Below are 20,262 nucleotides of genomic sequence, written 5' to 3' on the forward strand. Positions count from 1 at the left end.
GTCGACTCAGCCTGTCATCCTTCCGAGGTTGGCAAATTGAGTACCAGTTCACTGGTAATTCCCTCTGTGTTGCAAAAGGTGACTAATAGGGTTGGCGGCAGGAAGGGCATCCGGCCATAAAACATTGCTTCAAAAAGGGGGCCATGGTCCCTCAAAAAGGACCAACCCCTGCTCTGCGGGGAAAAATGGCCTCTAAAGGTGGTTCTACACATAATACCACGTAATGTTAGTGGAATGCTTTTGTAGAAATTTTTACGCAATAATTAAAAATGAAAAGCTTAACTTTCTTGAGTCAATAACTATTCATCCCCTTTGCTATGACACTCCAAATTGAGCTCAGGTGCATGCAGTTTCCTTTGATCAGCCTTCAAATGTCACTACAACTTGATTGGAGTCCACTTGTGGCCTATTCAATTGATTGACATGATTTAGATTGAAAGACACCTTTCTATATGAGGTCCCACAGTTGACAGTGCATGTCAGAGCAGAAACTCAACCATGAAATCCAAGGAACTGTCCATAGAACTCCAGCATATAATTGGGAGGATGCATAGATCTGAGGAAGGGTATAAAACAATTTCTGGATGTTGAAAGTTCTCAAGAGCACAGCGAGCTCCATTATTAGGACATTGAAAGAATATGGATCTACCCAGACTCTTCCTCGATCTGGCCATCCGACCGAACTGAGCAACCGGGAAGGAAGAACCTTGGTCAGGGATGTGACCAAGAACCCAATGACCACTCTGACATAACTACAGAGTTCCTTTGCTGAGATGGGAGAACCTGCTGGAAGGACAATAGTCTCTGCAGCACTTCACAAATCTAAGCTTTATAGGAGAGTGGCCAGACGGAGCCACTCCTGAGAGAAAGTGACATGACAGCACACCTGGAGTTTGCAAAAAGGCAAGTGAAAGACTGAGAATGAGACAAACGTTTATGTGGTCTGATGAGATGAAAATTTAACTATTTGGCCTGAATGCAAAGTGTTAAGTCAGGCAGAAAACCAAACCCACCTCATCACCCATCTAACACCATCCCTACCGTAAAGCATCGTGGTAGTAGCATCATGCTATGGGGATGCTTTTCAACGGTAGGGACGGGAAGACTTGTAAGGATAGAGGGAACAATGAATGGAGCCAAATACAGGCATATCCTTGAGGAAAACCTGCTTCCGAATGCAAAAGGCATTAGACTGTGGCAAAGATTTACATATCAACAGGACAATGACCTCAAGCATACAGCCAAAGCAACACTGGAATGGCTTCATAACAAGAATGTGAAAATCTTCGAGTTGCCCAGCCAAAGCCTAGACTTAAATCCCATTGAGAATCTGTGGAAAGACGAAGATTGCTGTTCACTGACGCTCCCCATCCAACTTGACAAAGCTTGAGCAAATCTGCAAGGTAGGATTGGGGGGGGGGGGGGGGGAAACTCCCCAAATCCAGATGAGCAAAGCTGATAGACATTCTCAAGAAGACTCGACCCTGTTATCACTGCCAAAGGGGCTTCTAGGAAGTATTGACTCAGGGAGTTGAATACTTATGTAAATTAGATATTTCTCTATTTCATTTTTAATTATTTCGTTAAAATGTCTCAAAAAACTGCACTTTTTGACATTTTGGGGTGTTATGCTTAGATCAGTATATATCCATTTTAAATTCAGGCTCTAACATAACAGAATGTGAAAAAGTCAATGGGTGTGAATCGTTTCTGAAGGCACTGTACACTGAATGGGATCTACACATAATACCCCATACACTGTACACTGAATGGGGACTGCCCCGATCGCCCATGGTCCTCCGATGCAGCTCTGAGTTACCTTCAGTAATTTCGTTTTTAGCCTTCTTGAATTTGGAGTAGTGTACTTTAGATGCTCACATCATTTGATGGTTACTGCTAAGGATCAGTCAAGCTTCATGAGTTCCACAAATGAAAGGGAGCCACATGCATCACCATGTGACTGCATTGGCAGGGAAAGAGGCACAGGTGCATGGAAAAGGAAATTGAATTACTGACGCCATATGAAATAGAACGAAGGGAAATTAACACTTTTCTCATCTCTTGTTCAGCACTTTGGACTGTTAGCTTCTTCAGCCACCCATGATGCAACCTTGGATGTGGAAAGATCTGCAACCATTCGACTTTTTCTCATCCTTTGTGGTCCAAGGCATCCTCAATGACATTCTCACAAACGCCTACCTATGAGGGGGGTATGTGTCAGTCTTTCTGTTTCAAGACTATCCGGGGATCCACAGTCTGCAAGGTTTCCTCCCTTGCTTTGTATGCAATAAAATGCTAAACATTCATTTTTGATTGGACTGCAGCTGCCAGTATTTCTTTCCAGGAGTTGTCATTTCTTTCTGTTTGTGCTGGCAGCAGAAGCCAATTGTTGTCCGATCATCACCATGAATGATCCAATACATCACTATTATCACTTCTTGAAAATTTGTATATTTTTCCTCGTAAGGAACTGACACAATAAAATAATAAACACCTGTTATCTTGAGAATTTAAACATAATTTTTTGAAGATAAAGAGTCAATCATGCACTTGGTGATGTTGAAGTACAGCTTTGTAGAGCACATACCTCTGCATTTTGAGTACCAATATCTTGCTTTCAGTTTGTTATCTTTACTTCAGTCTCTAAGAGTCATTTCCTGTTACCAACGGCACAAAGCAATGCTGTCTCTTAGCTCCCCTATTATTTAGCATTGTGTTTTCCTCTTTACCTCATGATGCTTTCAAGGATTGCACCCGGGGAGTGATGAACCAGTTTTGCACCGACGATAGTCTCTTTAATTTGCAGCATCTGAAGGCCAAGTCAAGAATCACAGAAATGTTGCTCCGTGGTCTACTTTTCGCCGACAGCTGTGCACTCTTCAGTCATAATCTCGAAAATATGCAATTTATTGTCAACTCCTTTCCGCAATCTGCTCGTCGCTATGGCCTTATGATTAGCCTCAAGAAGACCGAGGCTATGCTTCAGCCAAGACTAGAGGGTGCGTATACCTTCCCTTCCATTGCCATCGATGACACACCACTCAAAGTTGTAGATAAGTTCTGCTACCTTTGAGGTGTCCTCTGAAAATGCAATGATTGACGATGAAGTAACATCAAGACTCGGTAAAGCATTGGTGGCCTTTGGAAGACTGACGCATCATCTTTGGCATGAATGTGGCATTCACCTGGACACCAAGATCAGTGTCTATCAGACTTTATGGAATTGATCAGTTGTCTTATCGACATTCCTGCATGGATGCGAATCTTGGACACCCTATCGTCGCCATATCAAACATCTTGATCAATTCCATATGCGATGCATTCGTGCGATTCTTGGCATCACCTGGAGAGACCGAATACCTCAATCAGACCACTGTCATATCCAAGGAATTGAGTATTTCGTGATTCAAGCCCAGCTTCGCTGGTCAGGATACCTGGCACGCATGCAAGACCATAGAATCCCAAGACTGCTTTTCTATGGACAACTTAAATTTGGTAAAAGGTCATGTGGTCAACAAAGAAAGTACTACAAGGACGTCCTTAAGTCTAGACTCAAGTATTTTGTCATTCCAGTTGTCACCTGGGAACATCAGGCCACAAACAGGTCAGCTTGGCGTAACATTTGCTGCAAAGGCCTGGACCGCTTTGAATGTGGGAGACTTGCTTTCGAGAGACAGCGGAGACAAGAAAGGAAAACCTGCCAACGTATATCTCTGCAAGGACCTGTCGATACCTGTGATGCTTGGGGTAGACGCTGTGGGTCCCGCATTGGACTATACAGCCTACAGCCATCGAACAATGCACAATGCTTAGTGAACATGCCAATGAGGGATAGAGATACGTTGAAAGCAATGACTTATCATCATCATCATCATTCTTTAAGTTAAAATATATTAATAAAACGGTGTTCTTGTAACCTGTCATGTTTGTTGTTTATGCGTAATCAAAAGTTTCACCCCCTAGGACCTCGCCAATTACAGGGAATAAATGGGGGTACATTGAGTCACCTAGCTTGTTGGTCAGTTCATAGCAAGTACTGGAATGTTGTCCTAATTCACCCCATTTTCTGCTACATCATGCATTTGTTTGAGGTTTCAATTTTCCTTTGGGTTGGAAATATGGGAGTATGTGAAGCCGCTTACTGGATGGTGGATTATAAAGACTGCACTCAATTTACCTGCATTTGTAATCTGACACGACGGAAACTCTTGAGATTTTGCATTGTTTGTAACGACTCCTTTAGTTGGTCCTGTACTCCCTACCATGTTGTGTCCCTGTCCATCCTTTGCAGGGTTTTATGCCACGGCCTGATGAGGGTTGGCAAGTTTTCACATCAGCGCAGGACGCGGATGGGAAATGTGTGTGCACAGTCGTGGCCCCACAGCAAAGTGCTTGTTCGAGAGATGCGCGTTCACGTCAACTTCGACAACTCCTTGAGAAGGTGAACTGTGGCCATTAATCAGCAACACACCATCTCATAGCTCACTCGCTGTTGAAATTTCTAATCAATTCACTGACTTGAAATTAGGAATATCGCCAAAATGGATATACATTCGTGGCCAAAAATATTGGCGCCCTTGCACTTTTTTTCAAATAACTCACAACTTCTCTAAAAATAAGTTTAAATTGACAAAAGTATTTGGACTCCACAATTATTTATTTCACTGTTAATATTACAGAACCTTTGTTTTTGATTCAGAACTTAATATATCCTTTTAAATCAGAAAATAAAAAGAAATGGCATTGACAAAATTATTGACACCCTCGACTTAATATTTGGTTGCACGGCCTTTGGACAAAATAACTGCAGACAAGCACTTCCTATAGCAATTAATGAGCTTCCTACACCTCTCTACTGCAGTTTGTCCCACTCTTCTTATGCAAACTGCTCCAGTTCTCCCAGATTTGAAGGGTGCCTTCTCCCAAATGCCGTTTTTCAGATCTCCCCATAGGTGTTCGATGGGATTTAGATCTGGACTCATTGCTGTTCACTTCAGAACAGTCCAGCGTTTTGTTTTGAACCATTCCTGGGTGCTTTTTGAAGTGTGTTTGGGGTCATTGTCCTGCTGCAAAACTCATGACCTTCGAAGGAGACCCAGCTTTCTGACACTGGGTTGAACATTGCATTCCAAAATGCCTTGGTAATCTCCTGATTTAATGATGCCATGCACACATTCAAGGCACCCAGTGCCAGCAACAATTCAAGGCACCCAGGCAGCACAGCAAGCCCAAAACATCTCTTAACCTCCTCCATGTTTGACTGGAGGAAAGGTGTTCTTTTATTTGAAGGCTTCATTTTGTTTTCTGTAAACATAGAGATGATGTGCTTTACCACAAAGCTCTAAATTGGTCTCATCTGTCCACAGGACATTTTCCCAGGTTTTTGGCTTGTTCAGCAGTGTTTTGGAAATTCTTGTCAGTCATTGTCACCAGTTGGGTCTCCAAGGTCTTCTACCATAGAACCCCCTTTCATTGGGTTAAACGTCCTAATAACATTGCCTACGATGGACACAGAAACATCAAGGTCTCTGGAGATGGACTTGTAGCCTTGAGATTGTCCATGCTTGACTACAATCTTGTGTCTGACATACTCAGACAATTCTCTGGTTTTTTTTTCTTTTCTCCATGCTCATTGCGGTACACACAGTGACACAAAACAGCAGAATGACTCCTTTTCTCCCTTTAAAAGTGGTTGAATGAGTGATTTTTATATTGCAGTCACCCGCATCTCACCACAGGTGAGTTCAATTCCAAAGTAAAGGTGAATCACCTGCTTGAAATCTAATTATTTCTAACAACTTTTAAAAGGTGCCAATAATATTGTCTGTGCCATTTTAGTATTTCTGTGTGGAATAAGCTTACATTAATAACATTTAGCAATTTGTTCAGCTTTTTTTGTTTTGTTCCACTGCAAAATCAAAGAAATGCAATTGTGGATACCAAGAGATTTTAAAATTTCACCAATTTTCTGAAATAAATGGTCTTTATTTGAAAAAAGTGGAAGGGTGCCAATATTTTTGGCCATGACTGTATGTTTGTCATTCGACAGTCGTACATACCATCGTTTGTGTCACCATAATACACCAATCATTGTTGACTCATTCAGTTAGTTGCTTATTTCATTCATTTGCTCATTGATGTTCACTCAATCACTGCGCGCAGATACATCAAACCTATAATTCAAGGTTGTTATGGTCATTTACATGATGGCCTCTTTACAACCCATATTGTCCATTAAATAAACAGCTCATTGCCTGACTAAGAGGTTATTTATGCATCCAACTAAATGCTTTGTTTGTGCATACTGATTGTGCTCTGGCTTCTGGAGTTTGCTTCAATTTGTAATGCTATTTACAAAAATAATCCTTTAATTATTCCACGCAAATTTGGAAGATTATTTGTTTTTCATTCATTCTTTATTATAAATTTGTTTGTGAGCATCTGATAATACTGTGAACAGATGGACACTTCATAGAAATTCTGGCAATACGATATACAGTTGTGAACCAGAGCAGCACTCGGTCGAAAGCATACCTCCGCCAGGCTGAACAGTTTGTTTTGTATCCCAATGATAGGTCGGATCTGTATCTGGACCTGAACCAAAATCAAATCAGCTTGTTCTTGTCACCTATCCAAACGCATCCACCAAGTCTCATCATAACCCATCCATGACTTTTTAAAATATAATGTAATATATCGCTTTTCGCCCGATCTCTCAGTGTTGAAGAATTACTTAAAATTAAACAATTCTCATATCCGAATCCATATTCAGATCTTCACAAAAATCAAATCGAATCAATTCGTCCTTGTCACACACCCAATCTGTCCACCAAGTTTCGTCCAAAACCGTCCATAACTTTTTGAGATATTCTGCTATGTATCGTTTTTGGACCTATCTCCCAATGGTGAAGAATCACGAACAAAATTCTACTAGCCGGATCTGAATCCGAATCTTCACCAAAATGTAATCATTTCGTCCTTGTCATATACACTACCTCTCTGCCAAATTTCGTCCGAATCCATCCACAACTTTTTGAGATACCTTGTTCACAGACAGACAGACAGACAAACAAACAAGAATACGTAATGCGGAGCACGATATTTGCAAAATCCGCCCCCCCCCCAAAGGTTTCCATTGATACAGCAAATTGTCCATTTCATGAAGATAAAAATTTACGATCCTGATCAAAGCTCAGGTCAACAGGATGAAAAGTGACGATTTTTCAGATGAAAAATGATGATTTTAGAAATTTGACCTTGAGTTGACCTTTTGACCTCAAAATAGTTGGTTTCCCAATTCAGTGAGGCAATACACAAATGCTGTTCTATTTTCAAGTCAATCGGATGAAAATTGATGGGTTTTCAGATGAAAATGAATGATTTTGGAACTTTGACCTAGAGTTGACCTTTGACCTTTTGACCTCAAAATAGTTGGTTTTCCTATGTAGTGACACACTTTGCAAATGCTGTTCAATTTCCAAGTCGATCAGATGAAAATTGATGGTTTTTTCAGATGAAAATTGACGGGTTTTTCAGATGAAAATTTATGATTTTGGAAATTTGACCTTGAGAGTTGACCTTTGACCTTTTGACCTCAAAATAGTATGTCTCCCAATTTAGTGACTCGATATGCAGATGCTGTTCAATTTTCAAGTCAATCGGATTTAAAATGGCGATTTTAGAAATTTGACCTCCAGATGACCTTTGACCTCAAAATCAATAGGCTTCTCAATTGGGACGACCCACACAACTTGGTGAAGTTTCGTGACGATCGGTTTTGAATTATGACCTGTAGGCCGGTGACAAACAGACAGACAAACAGACAAACAGACAGAACCACAAACGCAACCGACCAATATACTTGAAAAATCTTCGATTTTGCAAGTAATAAACAGACAGGGGTGAAAACAAACCATCATTGGCGGCCGCCTTGGGTCGGCAATATGGAGTGGTGGTATTTCCATAAAGTGATACTTTCTTCTGGAAAACACTTGAACAAAAATTGGATATACTGTTCCTTATTTGGCGTTACTAAACAAACATGGTAGAGGTTTTGTGATATAACATGCAAAAAATGTTAAATCTACACATGTATATTGATTCTTTTTTCTGGTACACACACTGTTGTACATCATAAAGTTGTTTGGGGGCATACTGTTGCCCTCAAGGCGACTGGGAAATCACACCCTCGGGTATGGACGTTTCACGGCTCACAGTCGGCGAACCGCAGATTTACCTTCAAAATCCACGTTACACACACCCACACCAGATAAATGTCTGAATGCGGTGAAAACTGCTGAAGCGAAGCAAAGACCTTGCGCAATATGCAAAGCGCGTGAGTCAAAATGGCCGACAGCCCGTTCTCGAGGCGTAACAGCAGTCCAACGATTCTCTTCGGAATCGACCGCAAAACCTGACACGCAGGTTGATCTGTCACAGCGATAACAACTCTGTCGCAGGAATCCCTTTCCTGGGAAACCCAAAGTTCACTCATGACTCTTGCTCGCCAACGTTCGCTCCAGACCGCAAAGCAACTATGCTTCTGCTCCGACTCACTCGCTCCGCCTGCTTTTTCTCCTCTTCCTCTTCTTCTTCGTCGTCCAGTTCCGGTTTCATTTAAAACATTAACTTTTTTACCTTTTGAAAATAGCAATATCTATTTCCCTTAATATAAAGGACAACAATAATAGTACATGGAATCAAAAATGTTTACAGTGGATGAAAACCACAACAACGGAAGTGACGAATCCGTAACAATATGTATATTTTTATTATTATTTATTTATTTAATTATTTTGTATTTATTCTGTCTGATGAGTTGGACATTAATTTAGGAAACGTTATTCTTAAGCTGTATTAATCACATGAGCCTTCCATTAACCTGTTATTACCCCTTACACGTTAAGTGAAAAGCAGGGTTAAGCAATTGGTCCACTTCTTACTCTGTCTTTCTTTCTACATACGTCGTTTTATGTTTGAGGAACAACTTGATTTCAATTGGATGTTTTATTTTTTTGAACATGCCTCAGAACATGGATCAGAAAGCGACCCTGCAGTTGAACACAACTCTAAATTTCAGAAAGCGGGTCTAAATTTGTCCTGATTGTGCATGTGCAGAGAGAAGTGAGATGAAAAAAAAAATTACTCTTTACCTACCTGGCACAAAATTTAAAGTCATTCGAAACAGGAGACTTACAATATTTAAATACGTTATAAAGGACACAAACAACATGCATGGATGACTAATGTAATCTGTTAAATAAGGTGGTGTAAAAGCCGCTACATCAACAGCAGTAAACTTCCGGATTTTTTTTCTATGACCTTTAAAATCTTTATTTTATTTGAATTATTTTACTAATTAATCTATCTATATAAAGCAGTAAAGTATGTTTGTTTGTTTGTCCTCTTATAACTCGAGAACTACTCATCGCGGAGCAAAACCAAAGGCATATTTGGAATCAGTACGTCTCAGAGCAACTACAGCACACCTTAAAATTTAAAAAAAAACGTCGCGTTTTAAAATTATGACGTCATCAGCGTTTTTCGCTTCTTCGAAATAAAACTTCGGGTTTCGTCATCAGCGTATTTCGGAACGTTAATTTTCAACTTCATATTCGGAATCAGTACGTCCCAGAGAAACTTCGTAACGTTAATTTTTCAACTTCATCCGATTGACATGGGACCAACGGCATGTGACAGAGAGTGAAACATTTATTTGCCGACAATGACTTCCGACTTCCGGGTTCGGAATGCGGGACCAATGCCATTTGACAGGGAATAAAAAATAAATGCGACATTCAATTGATGACAATGACTTCCGACTTGACTCCCCCCTCCTCCTCCCCTCCCCCCTCCCCCTCCCCTCCCCCTTCCCTCCCCCCTCCCCTCCCCCTCCCATCCCCCCTCCCCCCTCCACCCGACCCCCTCCCCTTCTCCCCTCCCCTCCCCCCTCCCCCTCCCCCCTCCCACTCTCCCCCTCCCCCTCCCTCTCCCCCTCCCTCGGCAAGAACTACTTTGCATAGTGAGAAAATGTACAAAAATAAATGTACAGTAAACGTTCTGTGGAGTAGCTAAGAGGCAGCATAAAAATGTTACATTTAGAGGTGAAATTAGATGTGACCAGCAACGGTACCTGCCCTACGGGCGGGGCTTCAATTGGGAGGCCCAAATGAAAAGGCAAAATATCAGAAGGCTTTTTTATTTTAATCGATTCATATAAACATCCGTTGAATCATATCACATGCAAATCATCAAAATCTAAACAGTACATGGCACCCATTTTGAAAAAAGATTGAATTCTGCAAAACGGAAGCGGCCGCTACACGTCTTTCTCAATCGCACGTTTATGTGTGAAGAGTGCATGCCGAATCTGTTAAATGGAAGCGGCCGCTACACGTCTTTCTCAGTCGCACGTTTATGTGTGAAGAGTGTGCGCCGAATCTGTTAAATGGAAGCGGCCGCTACACCTGTTTCTCAGTCACTTTGCACACGCTGCCATGTTACTTCGGAGCCGCACGTTTATATAGGAAGAGGTTGTCAGGAGTCGATCTACTCTCTCCTGGTACGTAGAATTTCATCAAAAGCCACATCACTATTCATATCGGTAAATATTATTCCATCGTGTTTGGAAAAATTGGAAAACTTGGAAAAATTGGAAAAACAATATAGCCTATTTTACTCCCAGGGGTCTCAGGAATACCCACCCAAAATATCGTTGCGATCGGTTGAGCCGTTTTTGCGGTACCTTCGAATGGACGGACGGACATTTGGTGAATTATAGTGAGATTAGTCAAATGGGTGCTGGTGAAAGTACTATTAACCTTTCCAGGTTATTACGTTTGCTTCCGACTACAGTGCATACCATCTATAAAAATGCTGACATTCATTGCACATCATGGCTGGTTCAACTGCTTCCTTCCGCAAGGGGTACCGCCAAGCACGAGCTTCCGAAGAAGATACCCCCAAGTAGGAGCTTCCGAAGAAAATACCCCCAAGTAGGAACTTCCCCCAAGTTATTCCCCCAAGAAGAAACCCCCAAGTTTGACTGATTAATGAAGAGGTTTATTTTTATATGAATATGTCTGGAAATTGTTTTTATGGTTCCGCCGACAAAGTCGCCGGAGGCATTATGTTTTCCGGTTGTCTGTCCGTACGTCCCTTCGTCCATACGGGCTAAACCTCGTTTTTCACAGCAACCATATGACCGATTGAGACGGAACTTTCAGGGTAGGAGTGACTCCCATGCAGAATGTTTTAATGATAATTTGTGACGTCATAGGTCACGTGGTATGTCAGCTATATTGTATTAAAATCAAATAATTTAAAAAATATTTCTCGGAAACCGCTGAATGGAAAATTTTTAATCTTGGCACATTATCAAGTACTCCCAATGGGGAACAAAAGCATGATAGTGACGACATCATAGGTGAAGTGGTATACCAGCCAAAAATGTTTTCATCGAATTTCCTCATCCTAAAAATCTGAAATTGCATGCACTTGATCTATGACCCATTTGTATTGAAATATTTAATTTATCACATCATAGGTCACATGGTTTGGCAGCCATATTGGATTGAAGGAAAATATTAAATAATTATATCTCTGAAACTGCTCACCCTATTGATGCGAAATTTTACAAATATCATCTAAATGTCATCTCTCACGTGGTTTGGCAGCCATCTTGGATAGAAAAACGAACCTTATCCGATCAACACGAAACTTCACAAACGTGATCCCCTACCCATACATATCCAGAGTGATGGCATCTACCCGTTGTGGGACTACGCGGAGGCATATTGGCGACGTACATTACATTGTATACGCACATTACAAATGCGGAGGCATATTGGTAGGAAGTGGCGATGGTATACGATCACCCTCTAACTCCACTAATTCTTATGAGAACAATTGCTTTGATTTATGTCGTCTCGATATTCGGCGCACTTTTCAGTAACGCATTCCCCACATAAACTGGGATCCAACAATATGAACAAAAGTCAAATTTGAAACATATTCATACCCCCTATTATGATGTCCATTGTATCTGCCATTTTCTACACTCGATCTCTTCTTTCCTGATTTTTGATTCTCATCCTGGTTTTACCCCCCCCCCCCCTCCCCACCCAACCCCCCGTACCAACAATCGCCAGCTTGAGCCAAAGTATTTCTCGTTTCTTGGCTGCAAGTAGTGTGGTTTCACGCTGTTGCTGGACCTCCTCTGGGCCTAAACAGATCTGGCTGTGACTTTAATGAACACAAATATGTCATGCTGCCAGCAATTCCTATCTTGCCATCCACTCCCAACCTGTCACGATGAAATGTTCCCTGTTTCCAGTCCTATATCATGCACCACTGTCTAGATCGTCCTTTTAATATGCAAATGAAAGTTCAATGTCTGTCACACATGGAAAACCTTAACCTGTCATGGTTCAGGTTTTCCTCGTGGGACAGACATTGATCTATTTTTGGTTTGTGCAAATTCTAAGCAGCATTTGCAAAGTCATATTTATTGCTGTTACTGAAAAAAATACAAATTTCCCATTGAAGTATTAGTACATGTAGGAAAATATCATCATGCATAAATATGTATTGAGCATTAACTATGTTTTTGGCTCCTAAATTATTTATTATCCACACGCTTTTTGAAAAAATCAGGGGGATATTATAATCAGCTCTGTCTGTCTGTCACACTATCTGCTCCTTTGTGGTTGTGCAGAAATTCACCAAATTTAGTAGTTATGATCACCATATGGCACAAAGGTGCAAGAGCAGTATCATTTTTGGCAACGCCCCATGGGATTATTATTTTCTTTGTATACAAGATCGAGACTCATGAAAGGGCTAACATTAATCACACAAAGACAAACCGAAACATAAAACATATAATAAGGGGAGCGGTAGACAAGATGGGGAGAGAGGGGGAAGAACTTGAAATTTGACTCAAACTTTTATATTGAGTCATTCCTCGTGGACTTTTTGCCATCTTTCAACCTTGCTTTCGGTGTGAAGTGTGGGGATTTGTGATGGCGTGCCATCACCTTTGCTCTAGTTTGTTTTATTTGTCTACTTTTGTTTAAACTACTAGGGAGGTTCAAAGGGTTCTCTTCATGAAATAATCACAATCTTCCAAGAAACGATGATTGTTTTTTTTGTTTTTTTCCCTAAAAATATTCTTCAATGGCTGTAAATATAATTAGGAAGAAAATATTTAATCACTGATTTATAGATACTTTGAAAGGAAATACAAATGTTGGCATTTATTGGGCCATTGTGAGTGTCTAGTTCTGAGAACATTTCAACGACCTCATGTTATTGAAAGTCAAAAATTTGTAATGAATTTGTTTAAAGTGATCCAAATGTCATGGAGAATCTTGTGTTATAATTTAACAAGATGCAGGACAAGGACATGTCAGAGAACTTTTACACGAATTCTGAGAACATACCTGGATGATGGAAAAATCCATACTGTTTGATTTAAACCCGGGATCCCCGCATCATGGGCAAAGTGCTTTATATACAAGATTGAGGGTCGTGCAAGAGCAACATGGTAACAGGAATGCCACGCACGATTATGGGAATGTCAAGTTCAATGGGAATACTATTTGAAGAGTAATCCATGTGGCTTAAAAGAGAAACAAAAAAGTGAAAAGTGAGTGAAAAATGATTGTGACTGCGATGTCCCAAGGGTTCGCAAACACGAAGTGCCCCTGACGTTCTCTGCACTGCTATATCCTTTGGGTTGTGCGTAATGGAGATATTGGCCTTGTCGACTGGAGGCTGGCAGTTGAGGAAGAGGGAATTTGGGAAATGGTGCGTGGACGTGGAGGAAATCAAAAGGACGCCCTGTGCATTTGCGGCCTTGTGGCAGTGTGAGACATTAGTGTGATGGCACTTTTAGTGCTCAGAGCAGATGAGGCCACTGTGGAGTCTCATTTTTCCAGTTTTGTTTTGTTTTTTAACCACGTTATGTTGGTGCAACATGAACACAGTTTATCTTTAGTGGAGTTTTTTTTTTTACACCGGTTCATTGGACAAATCTATCAATAATAAATGACTGTGTTGGCAAAATGCCAGATTGAGTTGACAGCACCTAAAGTAGTTAAAGTGTGGAAAGGATGGAAATTTGGTATGATGATGCAAATGTATTTATTCTTCATAAAGTAAGGAGAGGAGCCTGGTGTTGGCTTAGCGGTTAGGGTGCCAGCTTGGGATCCAAGGATTTGTCGATCGCTGAATTAATACCAGGGGGGTTGACTCAGCCTGTCATCCTTCGGAGGTTGGCAAATTGAGTACCAGCTCACTGGTAATTCCCTGTGTGTCGCAAGAGGCGACCAACAGGGTTGGTTGCAGGAAGGGCATCCGGCCATAAAACATTGCTCCAAAAATGGGACCACGGTGCCCGAAAAGGGCCAACTCCTGCTCTGCGGGGGAAAATGGCCTCTCAATGTTTTTTTTTTATTTTTAAGTCAGCAGAGGCAGAAAAAAATGGCAAATGCAAATCACTTGCTTACCTTGATATGTTTTGCTCATGGCTTACCTGTGCTTCAAACTGCCGGTCCACTTTTGGATGTCGAACAAAGGTATAGAGTTGAGAATTAATCGAGCAGTTTAAGCACGACAAAGGTTTGTCGAATGCTCGGGGAATGATGCAATCCGTTTGGGTTCGATTATGTGTCGACAATGATTTGAAAAGGATGCAGTTATTTGATCTACCAAGCAGAAAATTGGTCTGTCGTGGTTAAGGTGGCCCATGAAACGTTTCTTCTTTGAAACCACAATAAAATGGGAAGTTCTGAATGGCTGTGAAAATAATATGCCACCATACTGCTGCCATTGATATCGACATTCTTTAGCTCGGTACTGAAGTTTTGCTTTGAATTTTGAATCTATTTCGCCGCAAGAAATTCATCACTCGTTGACGGTGCCTATTGCGGGGCAAACAGGTGCAGAACATCTCGCAGACTATCGAAGTACTTGACCTACGTACACAGCGGGACCTGCAGTATATCCGACGTATCGAGGACCAGATGCAGGCCCTCGAAAAACACTTTCAGCAGATCCAAGAGAACCACAAAGACCTCATCTATAAGAATTACCAGGTATGGGACACAAGATGAATGAGCCAGTACTCATCTGTGCTACTTTTTTGACTTTGGCAGTATTTGGCACTTTAGAAAACGGTGAAACCTTGTTTCATTTCAACCGCTCAGTTTTGACCCCTAGTCGGGAAAGGAGAGGGAATGGGAGGGTTTGCTGGCTGTTCTCACCAGTTCCCTCATTTATTATAATTTCCACTATATATGCCAAGTTATTACTCCTTCCTTTTAATCTACTCTCCTATCTGCCATTTCTATTCAAGCACTCATTATTTTTTGCTTGCTTTTGCCTCGTTACGATTTAACTTTATATTTTGTAGCGGCAGAGCTTTAGGAACATGTTGCGAAAGATGATGTATACAGCGAAAGTTGCACTCATTGAATTGCCTGTGTTATTAATAATCATCACTTTACCAAGAAATGCAATTTGTGTTAAAAGTTCCGCACAGTTGAAGCAGACTGGCTGCACCCCTTTAAATGCATATTGGAGTCAATCAATGATCGGTTTGTTACACAGTGTAAGCCAGAAGGTCATTGAACCATTACTTTGATGGGCCTTTCACTAACACTGAGAGCCATAAAAAGATTTTGATAGCCTCGTTGCACATGCTCTCAAAGCATTTTAAATTGTCTTCCCAAGTAGATGAGAGGTCCCACGAGCTAACACTGTAGTTCAGTGCTTGTAGCGTGACCTTACACCCTAGTAAAACATACATTGTGAGTGTTTTTGTGCTGTGTATATATACACACCTCGAAAAAAAAAATTTTCTTTGATAAATTTGGGAAAAGCATTTATACTCCCAAGAAATCAAATGTTCTTATCACTGGGAATGATTAGTTTGGGGGCAGTTGTATCTCTACGTTGGGGAAAAAAATTATACTCCCAAGAAATCAAATGTTCTCATCACTGGGAATGATTAGTTTGGGGGCAGTTGTATCGCTATGTTGGGGAAAAAATGTATACTCCCAAGAAATCGAATGTTCTCATCACTGGGAATGATTAGTTTGGGGGCAGTTGTATCTCTAAGTTGGGGAAAAAATTTATACTCCCAAGAAATTAAATGTGCTCATCACTGGGAATGATTAGTTTGGGGGCAGTTGTATCTCTACGTTGGGGAAAAAAATTATACTCCCAAGAAATCAAATGTTCTCATCACTGGGAATGATTAGTTTGGGGGCAGTTGTATCTCTAAGTTGGGGAAAAAATTTATACTCCCAATAAATTAAATGTTCTCATCACTGGGAATTGATTAGTTTGGGGGCAGTTGTATCTCTAAGTTGGGCCTGAGTAAATGCAGTGTCTGTAGAGTCTTCATCAAACTGAGTTCATTTTGGAATCCCTTGGTGCATGACGTTTTTATTCTGCACTTTATTGCGGCTCAACAAGATGCTTCAAAATATGTTGCATCAAGTGTTTAATTTGTGTGCAGTACCTGGCTGCTGGTTGCTTCATTTTTGCGGGGCACAGCTGTGCCATTGATGCAATGGCATGGTAATTCCACTGCGCTATCCCTCACAAATACATTGCCATATGAATGAATGAATGATCGTTTTAAGGCCATTTTCCCCGCTGGAGCGGGGGTTAGCCTTACGGGTCCCATGACAATCATGGTTCCCTGTTTGAGGCAATTCTTTTATGGCCGGAAGCCCTTCCTGGCGCCAACCCTTGGTCGCCTCTTACGATGCACAGGGATACGGTGTACCTATTCTAAACTGGGGTACACACCAGGATCTTGTTGCCATAACTATCTGGAAACTCCAACAGGCAATGAGACTCAATATTTTGGGCTGTAATCCCTCCAGCACCTTAAATTCACCTTCGCACGTCAGGATAGAAAAGCTTGGAGTTAATTGATAACTTTATAACCTCCACCACCAAAGATTAATTGAGGTTATTTATTCACCCCTGTCTGTGAGCAGAATGTCTCAAAACTTTATGAATGGATTCTGACTAAACGTGGTGGACAGGTTGGGTGTGCAACAAGGATGAATTGATGAGATTTTAGTGAAGATCTGGATCCACAAACTGGAATTACTAGTGTGTGCCCGTACGTGCGGGGAGGTAAGTACGTGGACATACGTACATTGACGTACATACCAAAAATAAGGCCTCACTGTCCGGAAGTTCACATATCACAGTTACGATTAATCGCAAATTAGTTTTAATGGCCAATTCTTCAATTAGCGCCAACATATTTTGCCATTTTGCAATTTCATCGCAAGGAAAAGCACAAAGAGAAGAGAACAACAAACACACACGCAGTTCCTTCGCTGTAGCTTGACCGTACGTGCAAATAGATTTTTTAAAACTTTCATCGTTCCTTCGGTCTTCACTCTCGTCCTTCGCCGTTCCTTCGCTCTCGTCCTTCGCTGTTCCTTCGCTCTCGTCCTTCGCTGTTCCTTCGTTCACGTACAAAACGTATGTGTTTGCTAAATAAATGGCCATAACTTGTTTCAAACCGCAAGGCAGAAACAACAAACACACGCGGTTCCTTCGCTGTAGCTTGACCGTACGTGCAAAGAAAAATTAAAACTTTCATCGTTCCTTCGGTCTTCGCTCTCGTCCTTCGCCGTTCCTTCGCTCTCGTCCTTCGCTGTTCCTTCGTTCACGTACAAAACGTATGTGTTTGCTAAATAAATGGCCATAACTTGGTAACCACTTGCCCGATTAATAGCAAACCTTGAAAAGGCACATCCTCCGGTCCCCAACAATATACCTGGCAAGTTTCACTTAGATCGGACCAGTGGTTGTCGAGAAACAGCGGTCACAGACATACACACAGACAGACACACAGACACACAGAGATTGCTTGCATTATAGAGAGATGAAGTGATTCTTCACCATTGAGAAATGGGGCCAAAAACGATATATAACATGATATCTCAAAAAGTTGTGGATGGGTTATCACAAAACTTGGTGGATGAGTTTGTTAGATGACGAGAACAAGCCGATTAAATCATTATTGGTTAAGGTCCAGATGCAGTTCTGACCTATCAGTGCGATACAAAATATAAACTGTTTAGCCTGGCGGATGTATGTGCTCTACTGAGTGCCGTTCTAGTTTTATAACAGTGATTAAAGTTCATGGGACACTTTGTACATAAATGTAATGCAGAGCTCATCATGAGCAAAATGCATGCGAGCAAATGATCACTCTCCAATGTTTTACCCTCGCCAGAGGAGAGGGTATTACATTTGCGTCTGTCTGTCTGTCTGTCTGTTTGTTTGTCGAAAAGAATAATTATGATTTTCTCTACAACTGTTGGTCCGATTGATAGGAAATTTTCACCATTGGTGCAACTCGACCTGTAAAAATTTTTAATGATAATTATGACATCATAGGTCATGTGGTACGGGCACCATCTTGGAAAAACCGAAAAACTTCACCTCTATATCTCCAAAAGCGCTGTACAGAAAAAAAAATTGAGAAATGGCTCATTGTAAAGAACTCTCCATGGGGAATAAAATATGCTAATGATGATGTCATAGGTGCCTCCATTATGATGTCATAATTCGACAAGAACAAAACTTCATCCGATCAAGATTAAATTTCTTGAGCGTCATGTAGGCATAAATTGGTGGAGAAAAAAAAAAGAATGATGACGTCATCGGTCAAGTGGTTCGGCCGCCATATTTATTTTAACACAAAAGCCTTAAAAACCACTAAAAACACATCCTGGTGAGGGTCTGCAATCTGATTGCTCTTTCTTGTTCTCCTTGGCGAGCAGAGGCAAGTGATTAAATATAAGCGGAGGTAACTCCATATAAGCAATAACACCAAAAATTGTTTGATCTCATAAATTCAGAGGAGTTAATTTGTCAACTTACAACCAAAGTGATCATGAACACAGACAGAACACTATTGAAATAATTTATGAATACAAATAGACAATTAAATGGTGTGGGTTGAGAGTGGACGGAGTGGTAGGCCTTCGTGTCTTGAACGGACTACTCAAATAATTTGTGGGCTGGGAAGGCAATGGGGAGGTAAGCCTGGAGTGATAAGGCACAATCACCTCACCTTGATTGGGCTTTCAGGTGAGTCGTGCAGCAAATCCGGAACCAAGAAATCTCTGCTTGAGCTATCAAATGGGCTGCACAGCGAATCCAGATCAGAGCACCGGGGAAATTAGCATAATTTTTACTAAGACGACGCAAGTAGAGTCAATGTAAATCGACGACTTACTGTAATATTTAACACGGTTGAAAGTATTATCCCAGTGTACAATAATGAAAAAGAAAGTTGTCAGAATTTGGCAACAGTGCAAATGCCGATGATGATGATGTACCTTTACACATGGGATTAGCTTTGATTGCATCTGAGTGATGGTCACATACTTTACACTTTAGATGGACAACACAGGATTTGTGTGTCTTGGTCATATTCTTCGCTTATACCAAAACAATGAGTGTGTTCATCGTCCCAACTCATAAAGGTTGACATGCACATCTCATCGGAATGACTGAAGCAAATCTCCATTGGTCTAATGACATAACGGCTTCAGCTTGTTCACCCAAATTACAGAAGGAAATGGAATTGCCCTTATGTGGTGTCTGACAAGGAATTACGTTTACACAATAACGCAGTGCGGCCCAATCGTGTGCTTGATCGACTATCTTCTAAAGGCCAAATAAATAAAGAAAAACAAATAAGATGGAGGCTCTCCTGTTTTTTTCCCCGTCTGTGGAAGCAACTTTCACATTCTCTTCAATCGCTTTCTTCCCTCCAGGTCTTCAAGACAGCTGTTCAACTCAGATCATCCCCAATCTAAAGCCATGATCTTGTCTCTCCTTATGTTAACCTCTTCCACACCCTTCCCCCACCCCACCTCCATCTCATCTCTCTACTGTTCTTTTTGTCCTGTTATGTCCTGATCAGGTCAGTGTATTCGCTCATCCACGAGCCTTGACTCTGTATACCAAAAATAGGGTGAGAGACAAATTACTCTCCCCAAACGAATGCAAGACAAGTGAGTATAAGGTGTGTGCGAGTGATCGCTCACCATTCATGACAATCTCTGTAATGCAGGACAGACATTAGCAGACAACAGTGTACTTTTTATATGAATTACAACGACATGACTAGAAAATGGACAAATCAACATGGTATACATTGGCTTAGCCTGGCGTTGTCTTAGCGGTTAGGGTGCCGGCTTGGGATCCTAG

General features: G+C 41.2%; 1 protein-coding gene across 3 annotated transcripts in view; it reads left to right on the top strand.

Annotated features, from left to right (window-relative positions):
- The window catches only part of LOC137432928 (noelin), a 203,956-nt gene that overhangs the window by 58,598 nt on the left and 125,096 nt on the right, over window positions 1-20,262 (top strand). For all 3 annotated transcript variants that reach the window (XM_078783741.1, XM_078783739.1, XM_078783740.1), the window contains exons 2-3: window positions 4,292-4,441; window positions 14,943-15,098. In XM_078783741.1, the coding sequence (XP_078639867.1) occupies window positions 4,292-4,441; window positions 14,943-15,098 (306 nt within the window). The remainder of the gene's footprint in view (window positions 1-4,291; window positions 4,442-14,942; window positions 15,099-20,262) is intronic.

This window comes from Myxine glutinosa, chromosome 8 (genome assembly GCF_964187855.1).
Source record: "Myxine glutinosa chromosome 8, kmMyxGlut1.1, whole genome shotgun sequence".
In the NCBI taxonomy this organism is placed as follows: domain Eukaryota; kingdom Metazoa; phylum Chordata; class Myxini; order Myxiniformes; family Myxinidae; genus Myxine; species Myxine glutinosa.